The following is a 25303-nucleotide window of genomic DNA, read 5'->3' on the forward strand; positions in this document are numbered from 1 at the left end:
TAAAAATATATATATATATATATCTTATAGAAAAAATAATTTAGTATATTTCTAATAACATTTTACAACTGGTCACGATTTTTTTTTTAATTTTTTTAAATCTCACGTCGTTATTTTACACCTCTATCCCCTGTCCCGATTATTTATTACGTCATGAGCCGCGCGACTTGACCGCGCAATCACGGTGGATGATATACGGACGGTCGTGATTACGAAACTGGAGCTGATGGGATCCCGTCGACTCTGATGCGACTTCCGTGTGATCGAGGGTAGATTGGGTGATGAGATCGCCTTCAGGCTCGACTCCTCCGAACTCTCTCCTCTTCCGGGACGCTTCGCCATCGCCATCGCTATCGCTATCGCTATCGCTACCTCTTGCTCTACGCCTCTACCTCTCCCTCTTCTCCCACGGCGCGGACAGCGGAAGACGGCTAGCAGCACCAGGTATACCCCCGCTCTCTCTCTCCTCTCTCTCTCTTCTCGCCACTGGCCATCGGAGCCCAGCGCTCCCGGTCCGTTTCTCTTTAGCGCCTTCCTTGATCTAGGATTTGGGTTTTATTGTTTGATCCCTATTGTGGTTTCTTCAGAAAGGTCGAGATCCGGTCCAGATCTTAGCATGGCAAGTTCCTCGATCAGTGGATTATAGGGTGGTCTTCGTTTCGATCGATTTCCATATCCATGATTTTGAAGGGGCATTTACTATGTTTTTGGTTTTGTTGAGTCGGGAGGGTTTGCTCTGCAAATTGCCTCCTTAATTTCAGAAATTTGACGATTTTTTGTTTTTTTTTGTTGATCACGTAAAGTTTTATTTTGATTCCAAGTATTTGAGTTCCGGAAAGATTTGATTTTGTCGAATTGGAACTTGCGACTGTTTAATCTGCAATCACATATGCATGTTAGTATGATTACCCATTTATCCATAAGTTCTTGGATTTTTAGATGTAAGGGGCTCCAGTTGGCGTTATCTTATTGGGTTTTTAAGACATCTTTTTCGCGTTCAGGGCAAATAGAGAGGAACATTTGAGGACTTGAAAGAGAGAGGGAAAAAAAGAAGGAAATTTGCGATTTTTTGCGAATTGCGGTGTGAGTTGTTATGTGCAAACTGTGGTAGCCGAGAAAATTGCTGTCTTGGCTGCAATAATGTGAAGGAAACGAAACGAAACGTCTTAGAGAGAACAGAAAATGGAATAATATATTTGCTTTTCTTTCTCTTTCTTTGGTTATAAAAGAAAATAAGGAAGAGTTGTAGGTTTTTGTGATTTTAGCCATGCAGTTCTTTTGTACTGTATCTAAGAGGGAGAATGGGGTTTGAGTGGAAGGTGATTTGACTGCTGTTGTGGATACAAATGTCTGTCTTGTGTGAGTAAATTGTCATGGGTGATTTGGTCCAAAATAAGGTGTATTTCTCGAGTTGAGGTCACCAAGAAGGATGTGATGGAATCCATGGAAGAGGATGCAGTAGAAGGGAAAGTGGACAAACTGTGTGGTTGAACGAGGAGTTGGTGATACTACATTTGTTTTTTTTGTTTGTCCATGTTGTCTTTTAATAGTCTTTGTCATCTGTCAACTTTGTCACTTGATATATTTTCTTGGTGGCCTACTTCATTATAAGTGTGTCATGTTTGTTTGCATCTAGTTCCTTTGAAGTTAGACCATTGGCTCCAAGTTTCACTGGGTCGTTTATAATTAATTCTTCCATCAGAGGCCACACAGTTCCATCACTGTTATTGCTGCCTTTAGTTGTAATCATTGCCTATGATGATCCATGAAATTTCTTCTGATGTCTTACTAGACTTGATAACAGACCCGCTTTCTCTATCTTCAACCTTTACCACTTTAGTTCATCAGCTGCTTGGCACTCATTAGTCAAAGGTACTTGGATTAACACTTGTCTTATGATATTACCAGTGGTGCAGGTTAGTGGGATGAACCCATACTTGTCTGGGTTGCAACTCAAATCTAAGATATTTGGGACCCAGAGCATGGAAACTGATAGGACTCATAACATATGAACTTCCAGATGAACACTATTGATTTTTCCTCTAATATGGAACCTAAGTGTCATGTAGTCACAAGCTTGCAGATTTCAGGAAAACCTGATATTGATATCAGGAAGAAACTCGTTTTACATTTTATGCTTCTAAAAAAATGTCAAACTTATCCATTGTTTTTCTTTTTCTATCCCTTTCTGCTCTTATTGACAAAATATCCATGTAACTTGACTCCTTTAGTCAAGGAACTTCCTTACATAAGTCACATCATTATTTCCACAAACTCATGCGTTGGTATTGGGCCTATTGGCAAATCTAAGGGCTTTTACATGAATTTTGTTGGCCCAGGAATTCCAGCTTTTTAGCTGCACATCGTATTATATAAATATTTTGTAGAAGATCAATAGACCAGGCTAAGTGTTTGGTATGTGGACATAGTCAAGGTCATGTTAACTAGTGATATATTGTGGAGAAAAGATGGACTGAGGGTAGGACTGGGGTGCTATTGCGGTTGCCAATACAGATACAAAAAATATTAAACATTCCTCACCTCAGTGCAGTTTAATTTAGTGATAAAAAGCTTAAATTTTCATTTTCTATAAAATTTTAATCTGCAATAAATGAGCTGAACCTCAGGAACTATATTTCCTCAATAAATGATGCCTGTGCATTACAGACAGAGAACATTAGAGTGTGTTCACCGGCTAGGCAGCGTATGGAGTATGGGCTTGCATCAGATGTATATGAAGCTAAGGAGAGATGTTGCATTGCAGATGATAAGGCTTAGAATGATTATTTTTTTTTTTTTTGGAGGGGGGGTGCATTTCCATGTCTTATGTAATATATGTGTGACTAGAACAATTGATAATGTTGATTTCATTTGCGATTTTATTTTGTTGAATCCTCATTACATGCACCAGTTTCTTTTACATAGCTGTTATCTAATCTCCTTTTTCGTATCAGCACAATTGTCTTGCAGACGTGCAGCATGTCTCTTGATGCTTGAAGTATTTACAAATTTCTGTCAGTGATCTTGGAGCACTTTGGATCTGCATATTATCATGGAATCGCAACAACCTCAGCCATCATCTTCACCATCTGTTATGGCTCCTGACCATCAGAACTTCGCTTCAAATGGACAAGATGCTTCTGCAAGACAGACACCATCACTATTTTCTGCTACTGGCATATCCTCATGGGCTAGAAGTCTCAAAATTCCACAACCATCAGCCCAAGAAGATTCCCAGCCTGGAAATGCAGGAAAGTCCCCATTTGCGCGTTTCACTAGTGGCTTTGGGTTACATTTATCTCCAAAATCTCCTCGGCAAGATGAGAGTGCTGAGGGCACCTCAACAACCACCCAACCTGGTGTCCTGGGATCGCTGACAAGAGGCTTGGTGGACTCATCTAAAAGTGCAGTAAAAGCTGTACAAGTCAAGGCTCGCCACATAGTATCTCAGAACAAAAGAAGATATCAGGTGATTGTACTGCAATTATAAATTTCAATTAGTTGTTTTGTGACACTAGCTTAGAGTTTAGAAGCAGTTACTTTTTTGCTTTCGGTTTCTTGTCAATATCAGTTGTACACCTGACAGGCTGACACCTTTACTGCTTTATTTGTCTCCCTTTTTTAAAACACTCATACGATTTCAGGAATCTTGGCTATTTGCTTACTATTAAATAGATTATTGTTACTATGGTTTTTAAATATTGAAATAGGCAGTTGTGGAGTGTGTCAGCAAAAATATATGCATATAGGCATGCTTGCATAGATACATGCTTGCTTGCAGACATATGTTTTTGTGTCAACATGATCTAATGAATGCAGTTTATTTCTCATAAAGTGTTTTCAAGCTTTCTATGTTTTTGACCTTGCTTTGTAGGTCATCTTAGCGAGTTTATCATCATATAGTGTTTTCTAGTTTCCTGAGTTATACAACCTTTTTTGAGAAAGTATCTGCCATTTTTGTGTTTATTACTTTATCTAGCATGAAAAAGTTTTGACTTCAAATGTAGGGGGACCATATCTATCATTCTATGGGAGGCTTTAGGTATACTTACCAGTTGTACATAGTTTTTCCTCAGCATTTTAGGCATTGATGGTTTTCATCTACAGAAGCAATCATATAGGATGGTCCATCATGTAATACCTGGTTTGGTATGGAAGTGTCATTATGTTTCTCAAGGTTGAAGCAGGACTTCTGTGGAGCAACTGCAATACTGCATCAAAATGCATGCTAACATTTTTGCATATATTCAATAACTATCCTATCCTAGATTGTTTTGAAAATTCTGCTTATATATTGATCGCACATTTTCATCATTTTATCATATATGATCCTATTGGCAACTGTATCTCAGCCTTCTGACACTCATCAATTATGTAATTCGTGTCCATCATTTTTCTACATCTCTAACTTTTCTCTTTCAAACATCTTTCCTTCCAGCACTTGTTTTTCTTTTTTTAGTTCTAGTTTTTGATTGCCTTGTTGTAGTATTTTTCCTATTCTCAATTGTAAAACGGTGCAACTATTCTGGACTTAGAGTTTCTCCACTGTTCGGATATGGTACCTTCACTGCATTCTAAATTTCGCATTATGCTTGCTGGTCTTAAGAGCTAATATTTTGGTAGGCCTCAGCTGCTAGTCTCGCCATTCTTTTTATATATTGTGGTTGCCATTGTTTCCAAGCTATTCGTTTACACCTAAACCTATTGCTAGTGTCATCCACAGCTTTTGTCTTATCTATATCTTATACCTCTTGAAAAATGCTTGAATTCATCCTGTAAAGGCGAGATGAATTTGCCATGAAGCATGCTATTTTTCTGGTCTAACTATATATGAATTAATTATTCACAAAAAATGAATTTTATATTATATTCTGGTTTTTTTACTGCTGCTATTATTTCTGGAAACATATGACTATCATAATAAAAATTTAATAAATATTTTGGCTTTTCTTACATTCTGATTACTAGATTTCTGTTTCATCTGCTGATGTCAGGAAGGTGGATTTGATTTAGATATGACATATATTACGGAGAACATTATTGCTATGGGTTTCCCTGCAGGAGATATGAGCTCTGGTTTTTTTGGATATGTTGAGGTAATTTTTTTAAAAAATAGTTTATTACAAATGCAACCGAAATGTCTTTTTAATGGACTATAATATATGTGATAATGCAGGGATTCTACCGCAATCATATGGAGGAAGTAATCAAATTTTTTGAATCACATCATAAGGTAAATCATTCAAATTAATAAATGAAAACATGCATGCTATTATCCCATGTTATATATTGCTATTATAACTTAGCTGAAAGAATTTTATTGAGGTGATCGAAGTAGGAGTATTTTAGGAGAATGAAGCTCTCAAGTCTTGAGCAATTGGGTCAGTGACCCTCTCTTGTGATCTGGAGTTATCTTTCCTCCTAGTGAATTTTTCATTGAAACCAGACCGAGCCAGACCTTGCTGAGCTTTGGCTTAGTAATTGAACAAGCCAGGCTCTGGCTTCGCATATGTGCTGACACCACATGAAGCACGTTCATGCTAGAACTGAGTAATGTCGTATTACTTGCTCTTACTTTGTGTATAGCAAAATAGTTTGTTGTACTGTCTCCACAGTGTAGGAACTTTCAAAAAGAGAGAAACAAACTGCTTATCAAATTACCTTGTGTTATCAGACAGTAGTTATTTACAAATATGTTCAGACCACAAAGCATGTAGACAAGTTATTATTTAATTACGATATGAAACTGCATGTTGGTTTATATCAACTTTCATATATGACAGGTGTTGAACAGTTGCACCATCCTCTCTTGGTTGGAGATAGTCTACCTCATTTTTTATGTTAATTGCTATAGACTTTTGACTAGCAGTGGCAATAGGTTGGGTCATTAAAGGACAAAAACGCACAAAGCCTTGACCAATGCCTGATCCGACTTGACATATGGTCATGATCTCTCAACCCACACCCATTTACAAGCCATTTTGGGTTACCAGTTTGACCCTAACCTAATCTATTTTTGACAACTCAATCCCTAGTACCTGACATAAGACATCAATTCCAATCTTCACTATTCTTACAAACTAGTCTCCAAAACGAATTAAATAACTAGTATTGAAAAAGACCAACCACCCAAAAGTTCTTTTCAAGCCAAATAGAACCCTGCGCTCATGACCTGGGTCAGTTTAAAACTCTTACCCATGCCCAACCAAATTAAAGCTTGGGTCAAAAAATCTGACCCATACTCGACCCTAACTAAAAACATTAACCCGCAACCCAAGTAGGAATTTGGTTGGGCTTTTGGGTGAGGTCAATTCCCGCAATGCATACTCTTGACATTTTGTAGGTTGAAAGCATGGATTGAAGTGTTGACATATGCTGTTTTGTATTGGCCATACCATATCATATTGGTAAGGTACTTGTATATTTTACCATATTGTATCGATGCATCATTCACCATCTTAGTTTTGCTATATTGGCACCTAGCCACTAGCTTGATCACCGAGTCAATTGGTTGAATCGGAATTATGTTAAAAGTTTATTTAAATAAAAAATGAAATTGATTTTTCTTTTATGGAAAGAATCAACACTTCAAATATTACAACTTACTCGAAATAAGTCCCTATTTACTGACATTGATGTTTAAGTATAATTAATCATCATACTATCTCTCGGTGGCTGAGAGGTTTGTAACCATATAAGAGGGTTAGGGGTTGGAAGCTTCACTTGAACATTATTTGTTACAATCTCCTAAGTCGGTTCTAAAAGCCTGATTTTCCAACCACCAGCATTGCCTGTTAGAAAGGCGGTCCATTCAACCACATTTTCACCAAGTTAGATGTAAGTCTCCTCAGTGTAGAAAACTGAACCAAATAATGGCTGGTTCATCATTTTTCTAGTCCGACCAGCCAGTTCAGTCTGGCTTTAATAACTATGATTGGCATAATAGATGTGCGTCAGTATGGTAAACAATGCCCTAAACCTTGGTTGAGGGTGTGCACATTGTCATAGGATTTTATGTTTTGTGTTATCCAACACTTTCTAATCATTTTGCTTTTGACCCTCTGGCAGCTCTTTTAGTGCCTTAATATGCTATACTAGCTTTTAATTGCTTTTGTCACTTCTTAACTGTTCTTAGCACCTTAATATTGTCGTCTGATCCACTAGTTAAAGATAAATATAGTATAGTGTGTTATCACCAAAGAGAACAGTCATTTTGTGGCCAAGCAATTTGACATGGAATTTTAAGTGATGCCACATGTTGAAGAATTATGTCCTGTTTGCAATCTCTCTCTCTCTCTCTCTCTCTCTATATATATATATATATATATATATATATATATATATCTATATCTATATCTATATCTATCTATCTATCTATCTTTTATATGTAAACTATAATATATTACGGCAGGATTTGATCCAGAATCGAATTGGCATTACCATGCAACAACTCTGATTCTGATAAAATGGATAAAGAGTTCATTGTGATCTTAAGGTTATTCATTTACATGGTATATCATGATATACCACTTGAATAATACAAGTGCCACATAAGCATCCACCATATTCTTGATTAAATAAAGGGTAACACTGTTTTTAAGATTTGACTGGACATTTTTACAATCTATAATTCTGTGTAAGAATATTTAGATTTATATTCTACTGCAAGAACCAATACTAGATATGATTATAAAGCAATGTTTCAACACAATCATCTGAAATTTGGTTTATTAGATATTTGCATAAATTATTTTGATATACATCTAAAATAATGTAAATCTTAGGCATATTTCTTGGTTAGGTGGAAAACACTATTTTTGAGGTTTGATTGAATTTTTCTTTTGACTGATAAAAATGAATGGTAGATAGCTTCCTGGATATTGGGTTCTACTAACATTGATTGTTGGTCAAACTTGCTTTTCTAAGGAATATATTTATTGTATTCAACATTCATAATCCTGTCCTAGTTCTTTTTATGAAGTTCTGTGATAACCTTCTGATGTAACTATTGTTGGAATAAAGATATATGGCATAATTCTATGTGATATTTTGATTCTTGTCAAAGTCTATCCTTGTTGCACATGAACTTTGATTCAGACAACCAATTGTCTGGCTTGGGGAGAAATGATGACATGTGGGGGAAAAGTTAACCAATAGTGATAAGTTTTTCAAATATTGTTTAATATAAAAACTAGAAAATATCTTTTGTTAAGGTGTTTTAGTGTGCATATTTCTTATCCAGATGCCAAAACTAGCTTAAGGATGCACGAAACATGATTTTGCAAAAGAATATTTTGGTAATTGCATCCTTTTCCACAGACAATATGATGGATTTGACGTCATTAGGGTTTATATGAGGCATAGGTTAGGTTTTTGTCTTTTTGTATTATTAAATATGCAAATGATTAGGATGGTTCCTTGAATACTCGTAGTTGGTCTCAAATTCCAGAAAGAAAGGAGTTTGAGATTTGGTTGAGAAATAGAAATGGTCAGGAAAGCCAAGATCCTTAGGTATGAGTTTTATTTTGGTTAGATTTGTGTTGAAAGCATCCTCATTGGAGAAGAAGTTAAATTTGGTAAATATTAGATGCATCACAATTCATTTTTTTTAAATAATTCATGTCATCTTATTCTAATGCAACATCCTAATTGCTATCAACTCTGGGAATTCCTGCTCAGAAAATTCTTTGGTTCCTTTCCTTGTGTTGCATCATCTCATGTGTATGAAATGTTTCTCGAATGAAAAGTTAAGATTTTCAGATGAATAATGCTGTGACTTCTTGCTAATTAAAATATGAAATACTTTCTGCAAGTTTCTAACTTAATTTGTTTTCATAGGGAAAATACAAAGTATACAATCTCTGCTCGGAGAGGCTATATGATGCATCTCTATTTGAAGGAAAGGTATGCATAAATGCCTCAAAAATCTGTATTTGTTTTATAGTATTGCAATTGACTTTTGGTGTGTAAATGAAGTTTGCCAAGTCATTGTAAAGAATTACGACTAATCATCCTACACCATGGGTAATGTATGCTTATGCCATGCTGTGCTAGTGCTAGGCATGCACTTAGGTTGATAAAAAAACAAGTTGCCCTTTGCAGCTCATGTTCAGGTTGATATGTTGCACAAGTTCTGCTCATTCCATAAGTAAATGTGCCAAACACAAGCTAGGATTGATCTTAAAATTTAAATGAGTTGAAGACAAGCTAGGCTTACTCTGTGACCAATCATTAACATGGTTATGTGTCCTGTGCAAGGGTTAAAGTGTCACTTGTTAGTGCCCTGCTGTCCTGCTGGTAGCATGCACTTTGTTTATTAAATTATTTTCAAGTATTTGATGTTCAGCATGAAATTTAGCTCGAATTTAGCTTGTTCAGTAAGTAATTGAACTAAACATGAGCCATGATTTTGAGCTCAAAATATAAATGGCCTGAAGAAGATCTAGGTCCACCTCATTCTTGTGGGCCTAGATCATGTCTCGCTCGAGATCGCCTGAAAAATTAATTATTTAGTAAATGGTGAATAACATATGACACCTAAATTAAGTGTAATGTGTACTTGAATATTTTGTTATATTTATTTCTTAAACATTAACTGTCATGTACAGAAGAATGTATCTTAACCTTTATATTTTAATCTAAAGGTTTTTTTTTTTCCTTTTAAAAAAATCATTGCTCATAATCAACTGAGCCATTAGATTGAGAGCTAAGGGGTTAAAACAAGAAGTGGCATAAATTGAATGGCTGTCCTAAGCTCTATCCCCATATTCCTACAATGTTGCAATCCCTGTCTACTCTCTCTTTATTCCATTATCTTTTCCAAATCCAAATGCCTTTTGATCACTTCCAACATGCCTTGAGAATGTCTGTTGACACTTAATCTCTTCGCTTCAACCATTCATCTACTCTCTCCTCTTTCCTTCTCTACTAATCTTAAATGCCAAACCCTTAATTCCCAAATTCTCCATGGTTAGGAACCTCTAAATGCTATGGTGATAGTTTTCTCAAACCTTTTCTGCTACTACTGATTGCAATGGTGTTGACGTTGGCGACGATTATAGCAATGAGCAAGATCATGGTCTCATTATTTGTCCTCATTCAACCTTCATTTTTTATTGCCATCTGCCCTTTCTCAGTCTTTCAGTTGCAAACAAGCCAAATTTAGTTGTGCTCACGCTAGCTTGATAAAAATGAGCTGAGCTTTAGTTGGCTTCCTGGCTTGTGACAAGCCCCAGCAAGCGATGCAGGACTTCAGGGCCCTATCTTATATTTTGCTTCTTTAAACTTGTACATGCACCTAGCATTTACAGGAACGTTAATGCATGTGCATTGGCCATGAGTATAGCACGTAATCTTGTCTTGAGCCAATAAGGCATTGGCAAAGCATTTGCCATCTTGTACCAACCTCCTGTTCCCTTTCTTCTTGTGGCAAATAACTAGAAATTCTTGTCCTAAATCACTGTGCCTTTCCCACTTTCTCTCATCATTAATATCCACTCCTTGCTTTGTTGTCCTGTCCCTCCACTTCTGCACCTTTTCCTTCCTCTATGCACTCCCATTGTTATGCTTGTTGGCTGCTTTTGATCACAGCCATTTCCCTCTCCTCTTCTGGCCATTGCCATGGTCCCCCTACTGCCACCCTGTCTATCCTCAGCTCATTTCAGCCATATTCCTGTTTTCTTGGTCTGCCCCCTCCACCTACATCACCATCATGTCCCCGTTCTCCTTTAGTGCACCCTACACTACTGCTTCTGCTGTGTCCTTGTACCATGCCCCCTCTTTTATGTCTCTTGTGCCCTTCTCCACATCCTTTGACCACATTACACCCACTTGTATCTTTCTCTACTGCCACAACCCCCACCTCTGCCTCATGCAACTCTTGTTCTTTCCCTTAGGCGGCCTTTTTCTATCTTCCGCCATTAGTGTGATGCATGGATTAACTAGAAAAAAATTCAAATTGTTTGTACCCTTATCCAAACAGAATGGTGGGATGCAAAGAAAGCAAAAAAAATACCATAGAACTTTCCATATGAAAACTGTACCTAATCATTAACTTAAGGCTGGTGTTGTACATTCCTTTTATTTCTTAAGTTTCTATTCTAAATGTAGGGGGAACATTTTTGTTGAAAATTTTTCTATCTTGTATCCCATGTTCCCAAGCCATCTTTTCCACTGACTTTACTCTTTATTTTCACCTAGTGATCTCTTTCATTGTTCTCTATTCTTTTGCACTCTGTCCTTCATTGGTATTAGGCTCTATTTGGCTATTAAGAAAGTGAAAGAAAAGAAAGTTTGCCAGAGATGTATTTTCTTTTCCTTTTTTTTTTTTGTACTGAAAAGGAAATTCAGGAAGAGAAAATCAAAGAGAAAATATACAATCAAAGAATTCTCAAATAAGTAGTCTAACAAGCCTAAAAATTTTCTTCTCCAAAAGGTATTGACTTTGGAAGAAAATAATAGGGTGGCCAGTTGCTCAATCTGGTCTGATTATATTTACTACTTTCTTAACAACTTAATTCCGATCTTCTTACTTCAACCAAAAATGAGAAAATAGTCCGTATCATTTTCTTCCCCCCTCTTTTCTTGTGCTATTATTTATGCCTTTTCTTTCATTTTCTTCGAAACCAAACAGAGCCTTAGTGTTCTTGGCCTCATATCTTATACATATTGCTCTCTTTATCATTCAACATTTTTGTTTATATTTTTTAAGGGCTGAGATCGCACCAATGTACATGTACGTATCCACCTTTACTCATATGACTTAAAAGCTTATTTTAGATACAGATAGCTGGGATAGCTTTTGTGGGTTACTGCTTATTGCCTTGTCTGTATGATGTATGTTGAATCATTTTATTTTACTCCTGGGCAACTCAGGTGGCCTGTTTCCCATTTGATGACCATAATTGCCCTCCACTCCAACTTATAATATCATTTTGTCAAAGTGCCTACTCGTGGTTGAAGGAGGACATTGAAAATGTGGTGGTAATTCATTGCAAAGCCGGCATGGCGCGGACAGGTTTAATGATTTCTAGTCTTCTTTTATACTTGAAGGTGAGATCAACTGTTACTTCATTAATATCAGAAATGATGGTATCAGAGTGTTATTTTACCTATCTGATCCAGTGCTTGATGTTTTCTGTATGTGTGAAATTTATGTTATCTGTTGCAGTTCTTTCCTACTGCTGAGGAGTCAATTGAATACTATAACCAGAAACGATGTATAGATGGGAAGGGGCTTGTTCTCCCAAGTCAGATTGTTAGTCTACTCCTTGCTTTTGTATATACAAACATTTGTAGCGTCCTATCTTTGACACTCATGACTCTTTGCTTTTGATGATTATAGAGGTATGTCAAATATTTTGAACGCATCTTAACATACTTCAATGGTGAAAATCAGCCAGGCCGGAGGTAACTCAAAGCTTTTCTGGTCTTCTTTTGATTTTCATAATTTTTTCATTATATTGTACAGGTCAATAATCATGGTGCTTGAAGATCATTTCATTAACATGACTTGTTCCCTTTTCTTTCCAGGTGCATGCTGAGGGGTTTTCGTCTTCACAGATGCCCATATTGGATTAGGCCTTCTATTTCGATCTCCAATCATAATGGTACTGGCAACTTTCTTTATCCCATCTTTTAGACCACAACTTTCATGTTCGTCTTAGAGCATTTCAGAATAAGAAAATTTCTATCATCTCATTTTGAGGGAACCAAGCTTGGAATATGCTGCTGTTTTTTTCTGTTTGCTACCTTTGTTTCTGCATTCTTGGTTACTAGCAGTAAAAGAGAGAGCTAGAGAATCTGGACAAAACTTTGCATGTTTGGAGGTTAAGATGTACACATGCTGGTATTTGGAATTTTGCTCCCCAACCAAGGAAGAAGCCATAGGATGAAAATTTTTGGGAACTTTTGTCAGTTCATCATTTTGCATTCAGCTAATATGCTGAGTTTTTAACTTATAGCTGGAAGCATAATGCTGCCTAATACTGGCTTACTATTTTTACCAACATGAAGAACCTCAAGTGGATAAGACTAGGTATTGAGCTTATCAAATTGGTAAGAAACATGATTTTACATACTGGTATCATACACCATACCATTTTTCCATTGGATGGTATGGTATCTGTACACTATGACTGTACCATTTTCCATTGGAATGGTATCCTAACAGTGCAATACTGGCATTGACTTTACATACTGAAATTGACAGCTTTGAAAAAAAATGGAAAAACCATAGGTGTTGGCCAGTGTGGTTGGTATGATAACCTGCCAGCATGCAACTGTATGGACTGCTACAGACCAGTACGACCTATACATACCATTACATCTATGTCAATATCCTGACACCCATGCAGGTGCAGATTTCATGCTGGAAGGGTACTGTACGGTCATATAATCACATTTTGATCATTTTTTAAACCATGGTGAGAGATTTAATAGATGTTGAATGATGAGTAACTGTTTGACATACATGACTATATCTTCAGCTAAGCATTTGATGAGTTTTGGGACCTCTTAGGTGCTTAGATCTATTTCCCCTTATGGTTTTCTTAGTTATTGATCTGTGGGAGACAACATATTTTTCAGAATCGTGTGTTTGCATATCTATATGTTAGATACGGAATAAAAGATGGGTATGGCTTAAACTAAATAGGATTTATGCAGGAAGAACAAGGACTGCCATTGGTAAGCTATTTCTGCTTGAATGTCTGTAAGGAAGTAATTTTAGATCCTTGGTAGGATGTTGATGCAATGGTGATATATGAGATACTTTTTTTCTGCTCATCTTTTCCTGGAGGAACTTTTGGAGTGAATGAGAGCTGACCAGATTGGTCTCTAGTTCTATTTACACGTGGAATTGTTCCTGCTTCTGGGTTCGCCCTGGGGCTTTGTTTACAAAAGAAAAAAAATGTCGTATACTTACAGGAATAGATAAAGCATTGCATGAAGATCATAAGAATTGATGACTGAGTTGGTGGAAGAGAAAGGTGAAACTATAGCCCCAATTAATGATGGTTGATGTAACTTTGGAGTGAAAAATGAAAGGTAGAAGCTGGCTGGAGTTGATGCAAAATAAAAAATTATCATCTTTTAAGAAAGTTAATAAGGATTCTTGAAGTAACATACATAAACAAGCTTGGTAGTGAAATTTCATGAAAAAAAGGCCAAGAGCCTGTCCATTTGCCTCTATAGAGCATCCAAATTTTCATGCTAAATTAGAATGGGGTGAGTGAATGAAATAACTTATGTTCTTGGAAAGAGATAGTGGTGAAGGAGAAGTGGAGGAAGCAATATGGAGGAGAGATAGTGGTCAGTGGGGTCAGCGGCTAGGTTTTGAGTCAGAGAGAGGAGAGTGGAGAAGCCAGATTCTTGAAAGTGGAGAGTGGAAGAGCTACCCCACCAGAGGAGCCGCCGGGGGGGGGGGGGGGTGGAGATCTAGCAGCATTGGAGCAAGCTTTGCCAGGCCACTGTTTGTCACAGACTCTTTAGGTCTCAAGAAATGGATGTCCTAGCAGAGACAAGCAAGAGTGGAGGTGGAGATGGAGATGGATGCGCAGTTGCTCTGTGGCTGCCTTTTCTTACCCAATCTTTCTTTACTCCTCTCTCCTGTTTTTAATATATTGGTTTGACCTGACCAACCCCACAGACCATTGGACGTCGGGTCTGGTGGGGTTGGTTGGCTGGATCTAGCTGCACAATTGCCCAATGTAATCAGGTTGCCCGAGTGACACCCAATAACCCAGGAGGGTGTCCCAAGCACTGGGCAAACACGTGTGTGGCAGGTTGTCCAGGCAGAACTCACCTAGGCACCTAGGTGAGTGCTTGTAACGAGTATGGTTCGGTCACAACTTGTAAGTTGGAACTTGCCATATTCTTTTTCCACCTCATGTTCTGATTTGTTTGATGACTCTTCTGAGATTAAACTTTTGGTAGCTTATATATGTTACTGGTCCTTTATGCTTTTGGTATTCTAGTCATAACCAACTGGTGCGTGTTATTGTGGTTCCTAGAGTGAGGCGCTCTGTCTTGTAGTGGTCCTTTCTTGTACTCTAAGCAGTTCATCTTTAAAGCATATATCTACTATGCTGTTACGTATATTTTTGTTTCTCTTAGAGCTTGGTATGGATTATAAGACATGTTTCTTTCATTGTTTAGGTGTCCTCTTCTCAACAAAGAAGCACCCAAGGACTAAGGACCTAATGGTAAATTTTGAACCATCATTAATTTCGTTTCTTTTCTTTTCTTTTTTTGTAAAATCACTATTCTAAACACTTATATTTAGTTCATGTCATCCATTTTTTGTCCTTTTATTTTTTCTTTAAGGTTTAATAGCTTGAACGAATGTAGATCCAAAATGGCCCTGACCTGTCCTGGGACTTGTAGTCTTAGTCTATTCTTGGCTATAGGCCCAAAACTAACATGGTTCCCTAAATCTTCAAAGAAATTTGGCAATTTCAATCATTTTGTAGTCTTAGTCTATTCTCAGGCTGTCGGCTATAGGCCCAAAACTAACATGGTTCCCTAAATCTTCAAAGCAATTTGGCAATTTCAATCATTGATCCAAATAAAACAAATTTTAACCATCTATCTAACAACATAGAATGCTAACATTTTCCTAATCATATGTGAAGGCCTAATAACTTTGTCGATACAAATCTTTTTGGTAATAAAACATTTATATAAAATTCATTTGGTAGATCCATTCCTAAAGATATATCTATAATGTGGTAGATCAATATTAATGGCTTAGAGAGTTTAGCTAAGACTGATGACTTAGAAGTAGAACATCCTCTTCTGTAAGTTTGAGAAGATCATTCCTGCTTGAGAGATGTTTCATGCTACTACTCAACCGGCCAAGTGGTCACTGATTCAAACAAATATGGGGAGGATGATTCAAGTGTTCTCAGGAACTAATGTAATTAGGGTTTAGGTTGTATCTTTCGTGTGAAAGAATGATTGATCTTTTTTCACGACATCAACCATTACATCTTGCACAGCTCTCAAAGCACTCTGAACTCTTTCTTTCATCTGCCTGCTCAGATCTCATAGTGGCTATTGTGTGATCCAACAGTGCATATCGCGAAACAAGTTGAATCATTCTTTGAAAGATGCAACCCGATCCCATTGGATTATGCATTAATGCCAAAACACATGATGGAAAATGTATGTTGATGATTCACAAAATTCATGTAATCTACATATGCATACTTGCATGTAACTCCATATATTTTAGTATATCATGAAAAACGGAATTATAACTCTAAATTTCTTTAAACAATCCATGTTCAAGTAGCTAGAGAACTATGTTTTAGTGTTAATATAAAATTCACTTAAAAGAATTAGGTGTCAATAACTGAAAGCTTCAATTTTTTATTGTTGTTTTTAACAGAGTAAAGACTACTTAAACTTAAAAAAATGCCTTTTTTTATAGAATACGCGTGTTCAAGAAAATTAAATCTTTTTGTTAATCTTGATGTAACCTTGAATTATTATAAAAATATAGATATGAGGAAAAACCCTAATGTTGATCTTAGATTTTTTTGGAAAAATAAAATATATTAAAATTTTCTTTTCTCTTTTATGCTTAAGTAGAACGTTCATGTATCTATGTATATGTGTATGCATGTATGTTGTATGCTACTTAAAATATGAGAGCTGGAACAAAGGGATGTCGAAGCCCCTGGTTTACCATACTCTTTTTATTTTTTTGAACCAAATCGCCAAAAAATTTTAGAAAATATTAATTTTTATTTAGTACATACTATTAGAGTTCTTTGATCATAGGCCAAGCATACAAGATGTATGAATTGTGCTTGTTTTGTTTGCTTACCAAAAACAATTTGGAAAGTGTTACTTCTTAGATTTTATTTTTGTGGGATGTATATGTTTCAAACATGAATTTTAATTTGCTTTTGACATTCATTTTCGTAGTTCTAACATGGATCTAGCCTATCTTACTCTCACCTCCTCTTTTAACATAAAAAATAGTCCTTAAAAGAAACTGAACTTGCCTGCAAAATCTTAGGTTTCACCCACTACCAGTTTGCCTCAGCTGAAACAAAAAGTCGCACTGGATGAATGATTAGACCAAGTAATCTCACAGCTTCTGGATAATGGAATATTATGTTTGAGATCGAAACTTTGGCTGAAACTTCACTATGCACTTGTGCGCTTAAAAGTAATGCGTGAGCCTGCTTGTGTTTGGAATTCTTTTTCTCAAACATTTTGATCTTTGTGCTAATCTATATCGTGCTTGGGTAAGAATGAGAAAGCTGTGCTTAAACAGTTGACTGTACTCATTCCATGTCATTCCTTACGAGAACTAGATCAGTTTTTTTTTTTTTTAATAAATTAAAATTGCAAACTCCAGATTTAGATTATTACCTTATATAAAGCATTCAAAATATATATCTCTAATTATACCAGATCAGATGACTTTTCAAATCATGTGTAATCTGTCTTCTGGAAAACATCTAGCAGCGTGCTAACTGACAAACATCCACTGGACCTAGAAAAGATAAATAAACTCCATGTTTTCGGCTTGTATTTACAGTTTGTTTTGTTACAATAAGCATATGCTTTATATCTTATTAGTTGTTATTTTTCATTTAGCCTGAAGATTTCTGGTTCAGTGCACCAAAGAAGGGGATCATGGTGTTTGCTTTACCAGGGGAGCCTGGTCTGACAGAGTTGGCTGGTGATTTTAAAATTCATTTTCATGATCGTCAAGGAGATTTCTACTGGTCAGGGCTTTATTCCAATTTTCTCATCAGATAGATTTTTTTGTACATGTTGAATGAGTTTGCCTTCATAGCTAGCTGTTTATAATTTGCTTTTTTGTTATTTTAATTCTTCTCTATTCTATTTTTAATAGTTGATCTATCTAAGATGGAAGATTTTTGACCAAGCATCTCAATTATGACCATGACTTCAAACAGGAGGACTTGTATTATGATGAGAGCAACTAAGTCAGAATTAGACTCCTAGCTTTAATCTCACTGAGATGACATGCATACTTTGAGGTGGACGTGGCCACGTGGGGACAAAGAAGATACTAAGCGAAGAGATCCATCAATACCATACAGCAATCCATAGACTTAACATTGCATAATATGTAGCCTTGCATATGAATTTCTTTTACTTCATAGAATAAGTAACACGGTGCATTGGGTGCATTGGGGAAACAATCAGCCAATTCAGTTTGAGGTTTGCAGACTCTTCAAATAATTATATCATATCTGAGGCATGATAATACAACAATTCTGGTTTTCTCCGAGTAGTATGGTTCCTCTATACAGGGGAAGGATAGTATATTAGTATGGTTCCTCTATACTGGGGAAAGGAAGAAGTTCTTCTTTTTGACATAGGTGGTTAATTTTCTCAACAACATCAGCAAGTATGGAAAGCTCACTCTTTTAATTTAATCTCGAATTTAGTAGGACCGGGACAGCATAAGCAAAAGACCTTCAAAACATTTTATTATATTTTATATTTTATATTTTTTGTTTTTAGACATTTTGGACCTCTTAGATTGTATACAATGGTTTTGAATTCCATTTTATGGCTCTTATCATTGGGTCAAGGGATAACAAGATTAACAAAATGTGCAACCCAACTCGACAACCCAAGCCCAAACACAGCCTGCTTTCAAAATGTTCAACCCCAATAGAACTTGTGGGGAAGCTCATGTTGGCTTGGTGTTATGTGAACAAGGTTTAAGTTGGGTTTTTTTTCGAGTCTGAATCATATAAATTCTAGTAGTGGTTGGGATGGAAACATTTTATGACTGGTTTAGGAGCCTTATTACAAAATTGTAGGTTAGATCTAGGTTGTCCAAGCCTCAAACCCAATTCAAGCCTGATCCAAGTAAGATATGTAATAGCTCAACAAACTTAGGGTTGGATCAAGTAAGGTCCTAGTTAAGCTAGCCTAAACTCCACCCTTATTCAATTAAGGGTGGATTTGATGGGGTTTTAACTTGTGGGTGGTATTTCTTTTGATTTAGTCTCCAATTGAGTAGGACTTGAATTCTGGGGCAGCTTAAGCAAAAGGGCCTTCAAAACTTTTTATTTTATTTTTTATTTTTATTTTTATTTTTTTGTTTGTAGAAATTTTGGACTCGTAGATTCTATCCAGTGGTTTTGAATTCCATTTTATGGTCCTTATCATAAAATTTGATAGTGTGTGTTATGTCCTTATGTATTTTGATACTAACTTTAACTGATGAGCATGTCCTATTCTTTCTTTCAGTTGGTTAAATACAACAATGATGGAAAATAGGAAGATTTTGAGCACTTCTGATCTTGATGGCTTTGACAAGGTAAAGCATTGCTTGTAGATAAGTACAAGATTTGATTTATGATTGTGAAACATTGATGGATACCAAGCATTCTAAATCTACAATTGGAAAAAAAAATCCTCTTTTATCTGCTTTCCTCTTGTTGTTTGCGAATTGAAGCAGCTTTTCATTATCTATTTATATATGTTTTCTGACTGCTTGATTCATAGGCTATGGCTATTCAAATCACATAAATTTTGGTGTACAAGCAAGTTAGAGGTAGATCACATCTAATTATTCGGTTCAGTGATGTGGGACCCTCATCGCATGTATGTATGTACGAATGTGTATATATGTGTGTGTATGTATGTATATATGTATGCATGTATGTATCTATGTATGTATTTATTTGTGTGTGTACATATGTATGTATATGTATATCTATGCATGTGTTCTTGACATGTATATGTATGTATCTGTGTATGTGTATGTATGTCTATATGTATGTCTGTATGTGTATAATGCACGCATGCACACTCATGGCTGCATGAAAACTGGTGCTAATATGTCAACAGAAAACCATGTTACAGCTAGAGCTTCTTTAATGCGCCTTTTTTTTTCTCTGATATTTCATTGTTTCTGACTGCATTTTTACATTATCTTCCTGAATATTCACATGAAGTCTTAACTTCATCATGCAGAGAAAGTTGCCATCTCCAGGATTTCAGGTTGAGGTTGTCCTAGTAGACTACGATGGATCCCATTCTCCAAGGCCCACCAGTTTAAATGTCAACAAGGAATCTGATGGAAGCTCTACTGCTAGCACTGCCACAAATGACAATAGCACGCCGCATCCTAAACCTAGCAGGGATTCAGGAAGCCAAGATAAAGATGACGTCTTTTCTGATAGTGAATCAGAAGAGACCAGCTCTTCTAAGAGCAAGCGTGACAAGGTGGCCCGCAATTTAGGAGGGTCTGCTAGTACTGCTAAAGGACCTGAATTGAAAGCTTCGCAAGAGGCGGCAACTACAGCACAAGGTGTTGAGCAACTTTCCCTGAAAGGTGAAGGTGGGGCTACAAAAACTCCTGATACCACTGAAGAGAGAAATGATGGGAATAGGAAGAATGAAACAGTATCGCAACCCTCTGAGTTGGAATCAAACAGTGTGAGTGAATTCAAAGCAATTGCTGCAGATGCTTCTGTCTTTTCATTTGGTGATGATGAAGACTATGAAAGTGAATAATCCCGATCTGAGATTCATCACACTCTGTAGATGGATGCCTGTGAAGAATTCATGTTAAAAGTGTCATAAGTTAATGTGTAATGCGTCTACTCATGGGAGAGCAAGTCACAAATTTATTAATTCTTACATTTCATTGTGCTTTGTAGTTTTGTACATTTATCATAATGGTTTTCATGGTTTAGAAGAATATATGATTGGATTGAGATTATGTGTTGATATCAAGTCCTTGTTTTTTTTTTTTATTCTATGCTTCAAGGTTTCTTTTTTTCCTTTTTTGGCGCAAGAGTGCTAGAGATGCACTTGATTGTAGTTAATGCGCCATGTGTTGCCACCCTGGTTTTCAGTCCGAAGATATTCACCACCATCTCTCCCTTCCCAAGTAAATCGTAAATGCAAGCATGATGACCTCTAATTGATATATCTTTTGAAGAATATACTTCATTACTGGATTGGGATGTGAGAGGACATGATGATATGTTTTCAAGTATTTTAGAAGTTCAATTATGGACAGGATCTATAAAATACTTATTTGTTTTGAGCTAAACTGTTTAAAAGTATTGTTTGGTTGTTGAGGAAGAGAGAGATGATATTTTGAAAGGAGTCATCTCCCAATTAAACAAATGAATTATATATTATGATTTGGAGAGAAGATAATGATTTTTCCTTATGTTAAACTAGATTTTATTTCAATTTTTTTTTTCTGGGTATCCAAATGATGCCCTAACGTCTCAATGCATGTAATCTATTTGGAAAAAGAAAGCCAAGCAAATTCTTGTAATATGATTTATTCGCCTGGATGTCAAATATGTTTTGGGTGTCTTTGGAGGTTGTCACTCGGTACTTATAAGAATCGCTGTTTGTTCAACTATCTTTTGGTTCCTAGGTCTTGTTGGCTGCCCAAGTGACGGTATCAATAAGTTTGTGGATGGTTCACATTGGAGGTTGTATATGTCCCAGAGATGGGCAATGGGCCGGGCCATTCACGTTAGAAGTTATGAATATTCTAGAGATGGACAATGGGTCGGACTGTCCATAACATAGTGGAGGTTATGTGTGTCCTACAGATGGACAACGGGCCGAACCATCTATGACATGGCACGGCCATGCTATGCATGGTACAGCCCATAAGAGGAAGCCGGGCTGGGCTGGGGTTTTTTGGCCCACGGCTCAGGCCCGGCATGGCCCATAAGGGCTTGGGCCAGGCACGATACAGCCCACATGCCAACCCAAATCCTTTGAAACGGGCCGTGCCATGGCATGGCCCATTTGGGGTGTGGGATGTAGGCGTGGCGGTCGGGGGAGGGCGGAGGGGATTCTAGGGGGGCGATCATCCGCACCACACCCACCGCGGCCCCATCCCGCCTCCGTTCGTGCCGCACCCGCCATCCGCCTCTAGCTCCACTCGATCACCACCCTCCCTCCCCTCCCTTTGGGCCCCGATGTCGTCTGTACCAAAGCCGTCCTTCCGAAAACTCCTCCACCCTCCCCTCCCTCTCCTCTCGCGAGATACCCACTGTGGCTGTCCTCGCCGCACCCACCGCAGTCCCGCCCCACTGCCGTCCGCGCCGCACCCACTATCCGCCTCCGGCTCTGCACGACTACCACCCTCCCTCCCCTCCTCTCAGGCCCCGACGTCCTTCTGCGCTAAAATTGCCCTCCCCCTGGAAGCCCCTCTGCCCTCCTCTGATTGCTGCACCCGCACCTCACGCCCGTAACGGACCGAAACGGGCCACCTCTGACACAACCCGTTTGCAATTTTTTGTTTTTTAAAACAGAGGCTCTCGGGGCAACTGGCCGTGCCAGACATGGCCCACCATCCATTGGGCCTAGGACCATGCCGGGTTGGGGCTAATGCTAATTGTACTATCTGGCATGGCCGTTTAATAATAGACCAGGCATGGCCCGTTTAGGCTCAGGCTTGGTGGGCCTGGGTTGTGCTGGGCTATGCATGGCCCAGTGCCCTTCACTGGTATGTCCACAAATCAAGGCACCTGATTATCTTGGGATTTCCTAAAATAATTACTTGGTAAGGCTTTGGCTATTTTTGACTCTCGGTATCCTTTCTGGTTTAATAATGAATTTTGATTTATGGAACAACAAGCTACTATATAAACTCCGAAAATGATAAATATGACCCACTAGTTGATGGATATATATATATATATATTTTACACCATTTGGTGTTTCTGAGGCACTCTAAATCTATACTTTCAGAGTTATATATTTTCTATGCTTTTTCCTCCATGTATGATGAGTGACCTTCATCTCACTGGGTGTTTTATCTGTTTAAGCACCGTTAGTGCATTAACATGCAATTACAGCTTTTCTGCTACCAGCTGATAAAACATCATGCCTTTACCATAACTTTTTTCCTTTTGGTGTTCCCTTTAATTTAGAGGCATGCAAACTTGTATTGATGCTCATGCAACTCCAACAATATTAACTTGCCCACTGCTTAGCTTTTCAAAAATAGATAATCATAAAATATGGTTTTGTATAAAACATGTTATATGGAAAACAATGGCAGACTTATTTTTCATAAACTCACCTTTCAAGTTTTATGAGGTTAATTTTGCCAAAACATGTTCCTTGGAAAAACAACCAAACAATCATTTTTATGAAACTCATTTATTTTGAACATTTTATAAATCATATTTATTAAAATTAGTTAGCCAAATAGTCCCCTGGCCCTAAGTTTCCCACTTGACATACAATGTGGCATGCTTGTTGGATCTAATTTTGTTTCTTTATTCTTAGATTGATAAAAAAATTAATATAGATATAGACTGAGAGGAAGGATATGAAGAAACCTGAAATAGCATTGGAGGTGGCTTATATATGAATGTAGACAGATGGAAAAAAAATTTTGATCGAGTAATTAGGAGGAATAGATATATGAAAGAAATATGCAAGCTATCCATTTTGAGGTGAAAAAGTTTTGAATTTTTAATAGCCTTCTAAATTTTGTCAAGTTCTTCAGCAAAAACATTGAATTCTATTTTTGCTATTTTTAACAAACTTCGATAATCTAAGCTTAAACATGTTTTCCTCTCCTTATATTTGCTTTTCTTTTCTTTTTTTGGAAAAAAATATTTGTCAGAACATATCTGGGTTAACAAGTATGACATATTTGATTAGGGAGAGTTGGACTCCGGAACGAGTGACTCTTATTTTAGTCATCTGACTGAGGAAAGTTCTATTACTATTTCAATTCCAAAGAGAATGGGAGCCCCAATCCCTCAAAACCACATCCTCATTCTGCCTTAATATTCAGATGTCATATTTCAATTCTGATTTTGGTCATGAACCAAACACATCAAGGAATATACCACCAAACACGCCCATAATGTATTGGTTTCTTTACATGCCTAATTTTTAGCTTTTGTTCTTGTGCTTGATTTATGGTTCGTATCCAGAAGTCGAAACATAAATTTTAATGTCAAAATTTACAAACATCTGATCCATTTCTTAATGCTGATGTGGAATCTCGTAACACCATCATGCTCTTAGGACGATTCCATTTCTTCTACGCTACCAGCAGGCCCATGCCTTTCTGATTCTGAGGGTATCTTTTTCTTTAAACTGTTATTAAGGTCTGTGACCTCCCAATATACCCCCAAAGAAAAAAAGAAAAAAAAAGGGGCTGGAAATACGAGAAAGAACGTGTGGTAATGAACTGATTCCAAGTAGAGTTCTCACCAGTTTAAGGATTCTATTCGATGTACATGACCCTCTCGAAGAGGGACAAGGATGGTGCATCTTTTGACAGTTTGCAGGTACAAAGAACTAGATATTTGATCAAGGAATTTGTAGTGTCATTCCACACATTTTGTACACGTTCCCTTTTCTTTTACATTATTATCAAAGCAAGGATCCCTGTTTAACAAACTTTTGACAGGTAATTTGTAGAGAAATATTGTGGAAATTCTTGCAATATTATCTTTCTATGCAATCATAGACTCAATTTATTCACGTTTTTTGCAGCAATTATATACAAAAGCTAGCCAGTTATTGTCACCTTTTCTCTTTTGCATTCTTTTGTATAGAATTTTTTTTTTTTTTTTTTGGATATTGCCAATAGTAAAAAGATCCCAAGTCGATCATGGCTCCATTCCTAGCCATAGCAGCTATGCAAGAATACTTAGCCTTGATCACATCCTTTCTACGCTTGCATTTATAGCCTTGATCATGTCTTCTTCATTGCAACATGTCTCGCGTGCACTAATCCTTCTCCTTCCCATTTCTTCTCCTTCCACTTCATGGCCATGTTCTGTCCTGAGCAGCGTGCATATATATCATTCCACATTCTCTCCAGACACTTCACCTCCCTTTCCCTTCTGTTGTAAAGCAAGAAACAGGATGAGCATCTGTGATTAGAAAATCTCATATGGCTACAAGTTTGAGTAATGCTTTTCTTTTTCGCTTTGCTTTTGATCAAAATATCATTTGCAAAGAACATGTTACAAGAGGAGCAATAAATAACACAAATTTATCGGATTCCACTTTTCCATCTCTAATGCATGCAAAATTTCTAGTAAAGATTTTTATGAAAGTCCAATATCTAATTTTTATACAGTAATTTTATTTAATCATATATAACTCCTTAACTACATATAATTCCCAAATTATGAATACCTCATTTGTTTTTTTCATTACTGAAGCTCAAACCATTCACATGCTACTAACTTGATTAGCCATGCAATTCATTTGTTACTGTAAGAAAAACCACTCATGCATTCTGTACACAACAGGTCTTGCCATGAAGATGCATAAGACAAGA

The 25303-nt window shown here is 37.0% G+C and overlaps 1 protein-coding gene across 2 annotated transcripts; it reads left to right on the forward strand.

Moving 5' to 3' along the window:
* The first annotated feature begins 301 nt into the window (after positions 1–301).
* Positions 302–20739, forward strand: LOC105045483 (phosphatidylinositol 3,4,5-trisphosphate 3-phosphatase and protein-tyrosine-phosphatase PTEN2A). Of its 2 annotated transcripts, none has more exons than XM_010923778.3 (13): positions 302–444; positions 2955–3469; positions 4995–5096; positions 5177–5233; positions 8839–8904; positions 11875–12051; positions 12170–12256; positions 12344–12408; positions 12532–12608; positions 15157–15203; positions 17614–17744; positions 19252–19321; positions 19981–20739. In XM_010923778.3, exons 2-13 carry the CDS (start codon positions 3053–3055, stop codon positions 20521–20523), a joined length of 1839 nt encoding a protein of 612 aa, XP_010922080.1. In that variant the 5' UTR covers positions 302–444; positions 2955–3052; the 3' UTR covers positions 20524–20739. The 2 variants fall into 2 exon arrangements, with proteins under 2 accessions (XP_010922080.1, XP_019706339.1); XM_019850780.3 differs by lacking the exon at positions 302–444 and adding an exon at positions 480–619.
* Positions 20740–25303: the final 4564 nt, after the last annotated feature.

The sequence above is a fragment of the Elaeis guineensis genome, chromosome 5 (genome assembly GCF_000442705.2).
Source record: "Elaeis guineensis isolate ETL-2024a chromosome 5, EG11, whole genome shotgun sequence".
Classification (NCBI taxonomy): Eukaryota; Viridiplantae; Streptophyta; class Magnoliopsida; order Arecales; family Arecaceae; genus Elaeis; species Elaeis guineensis.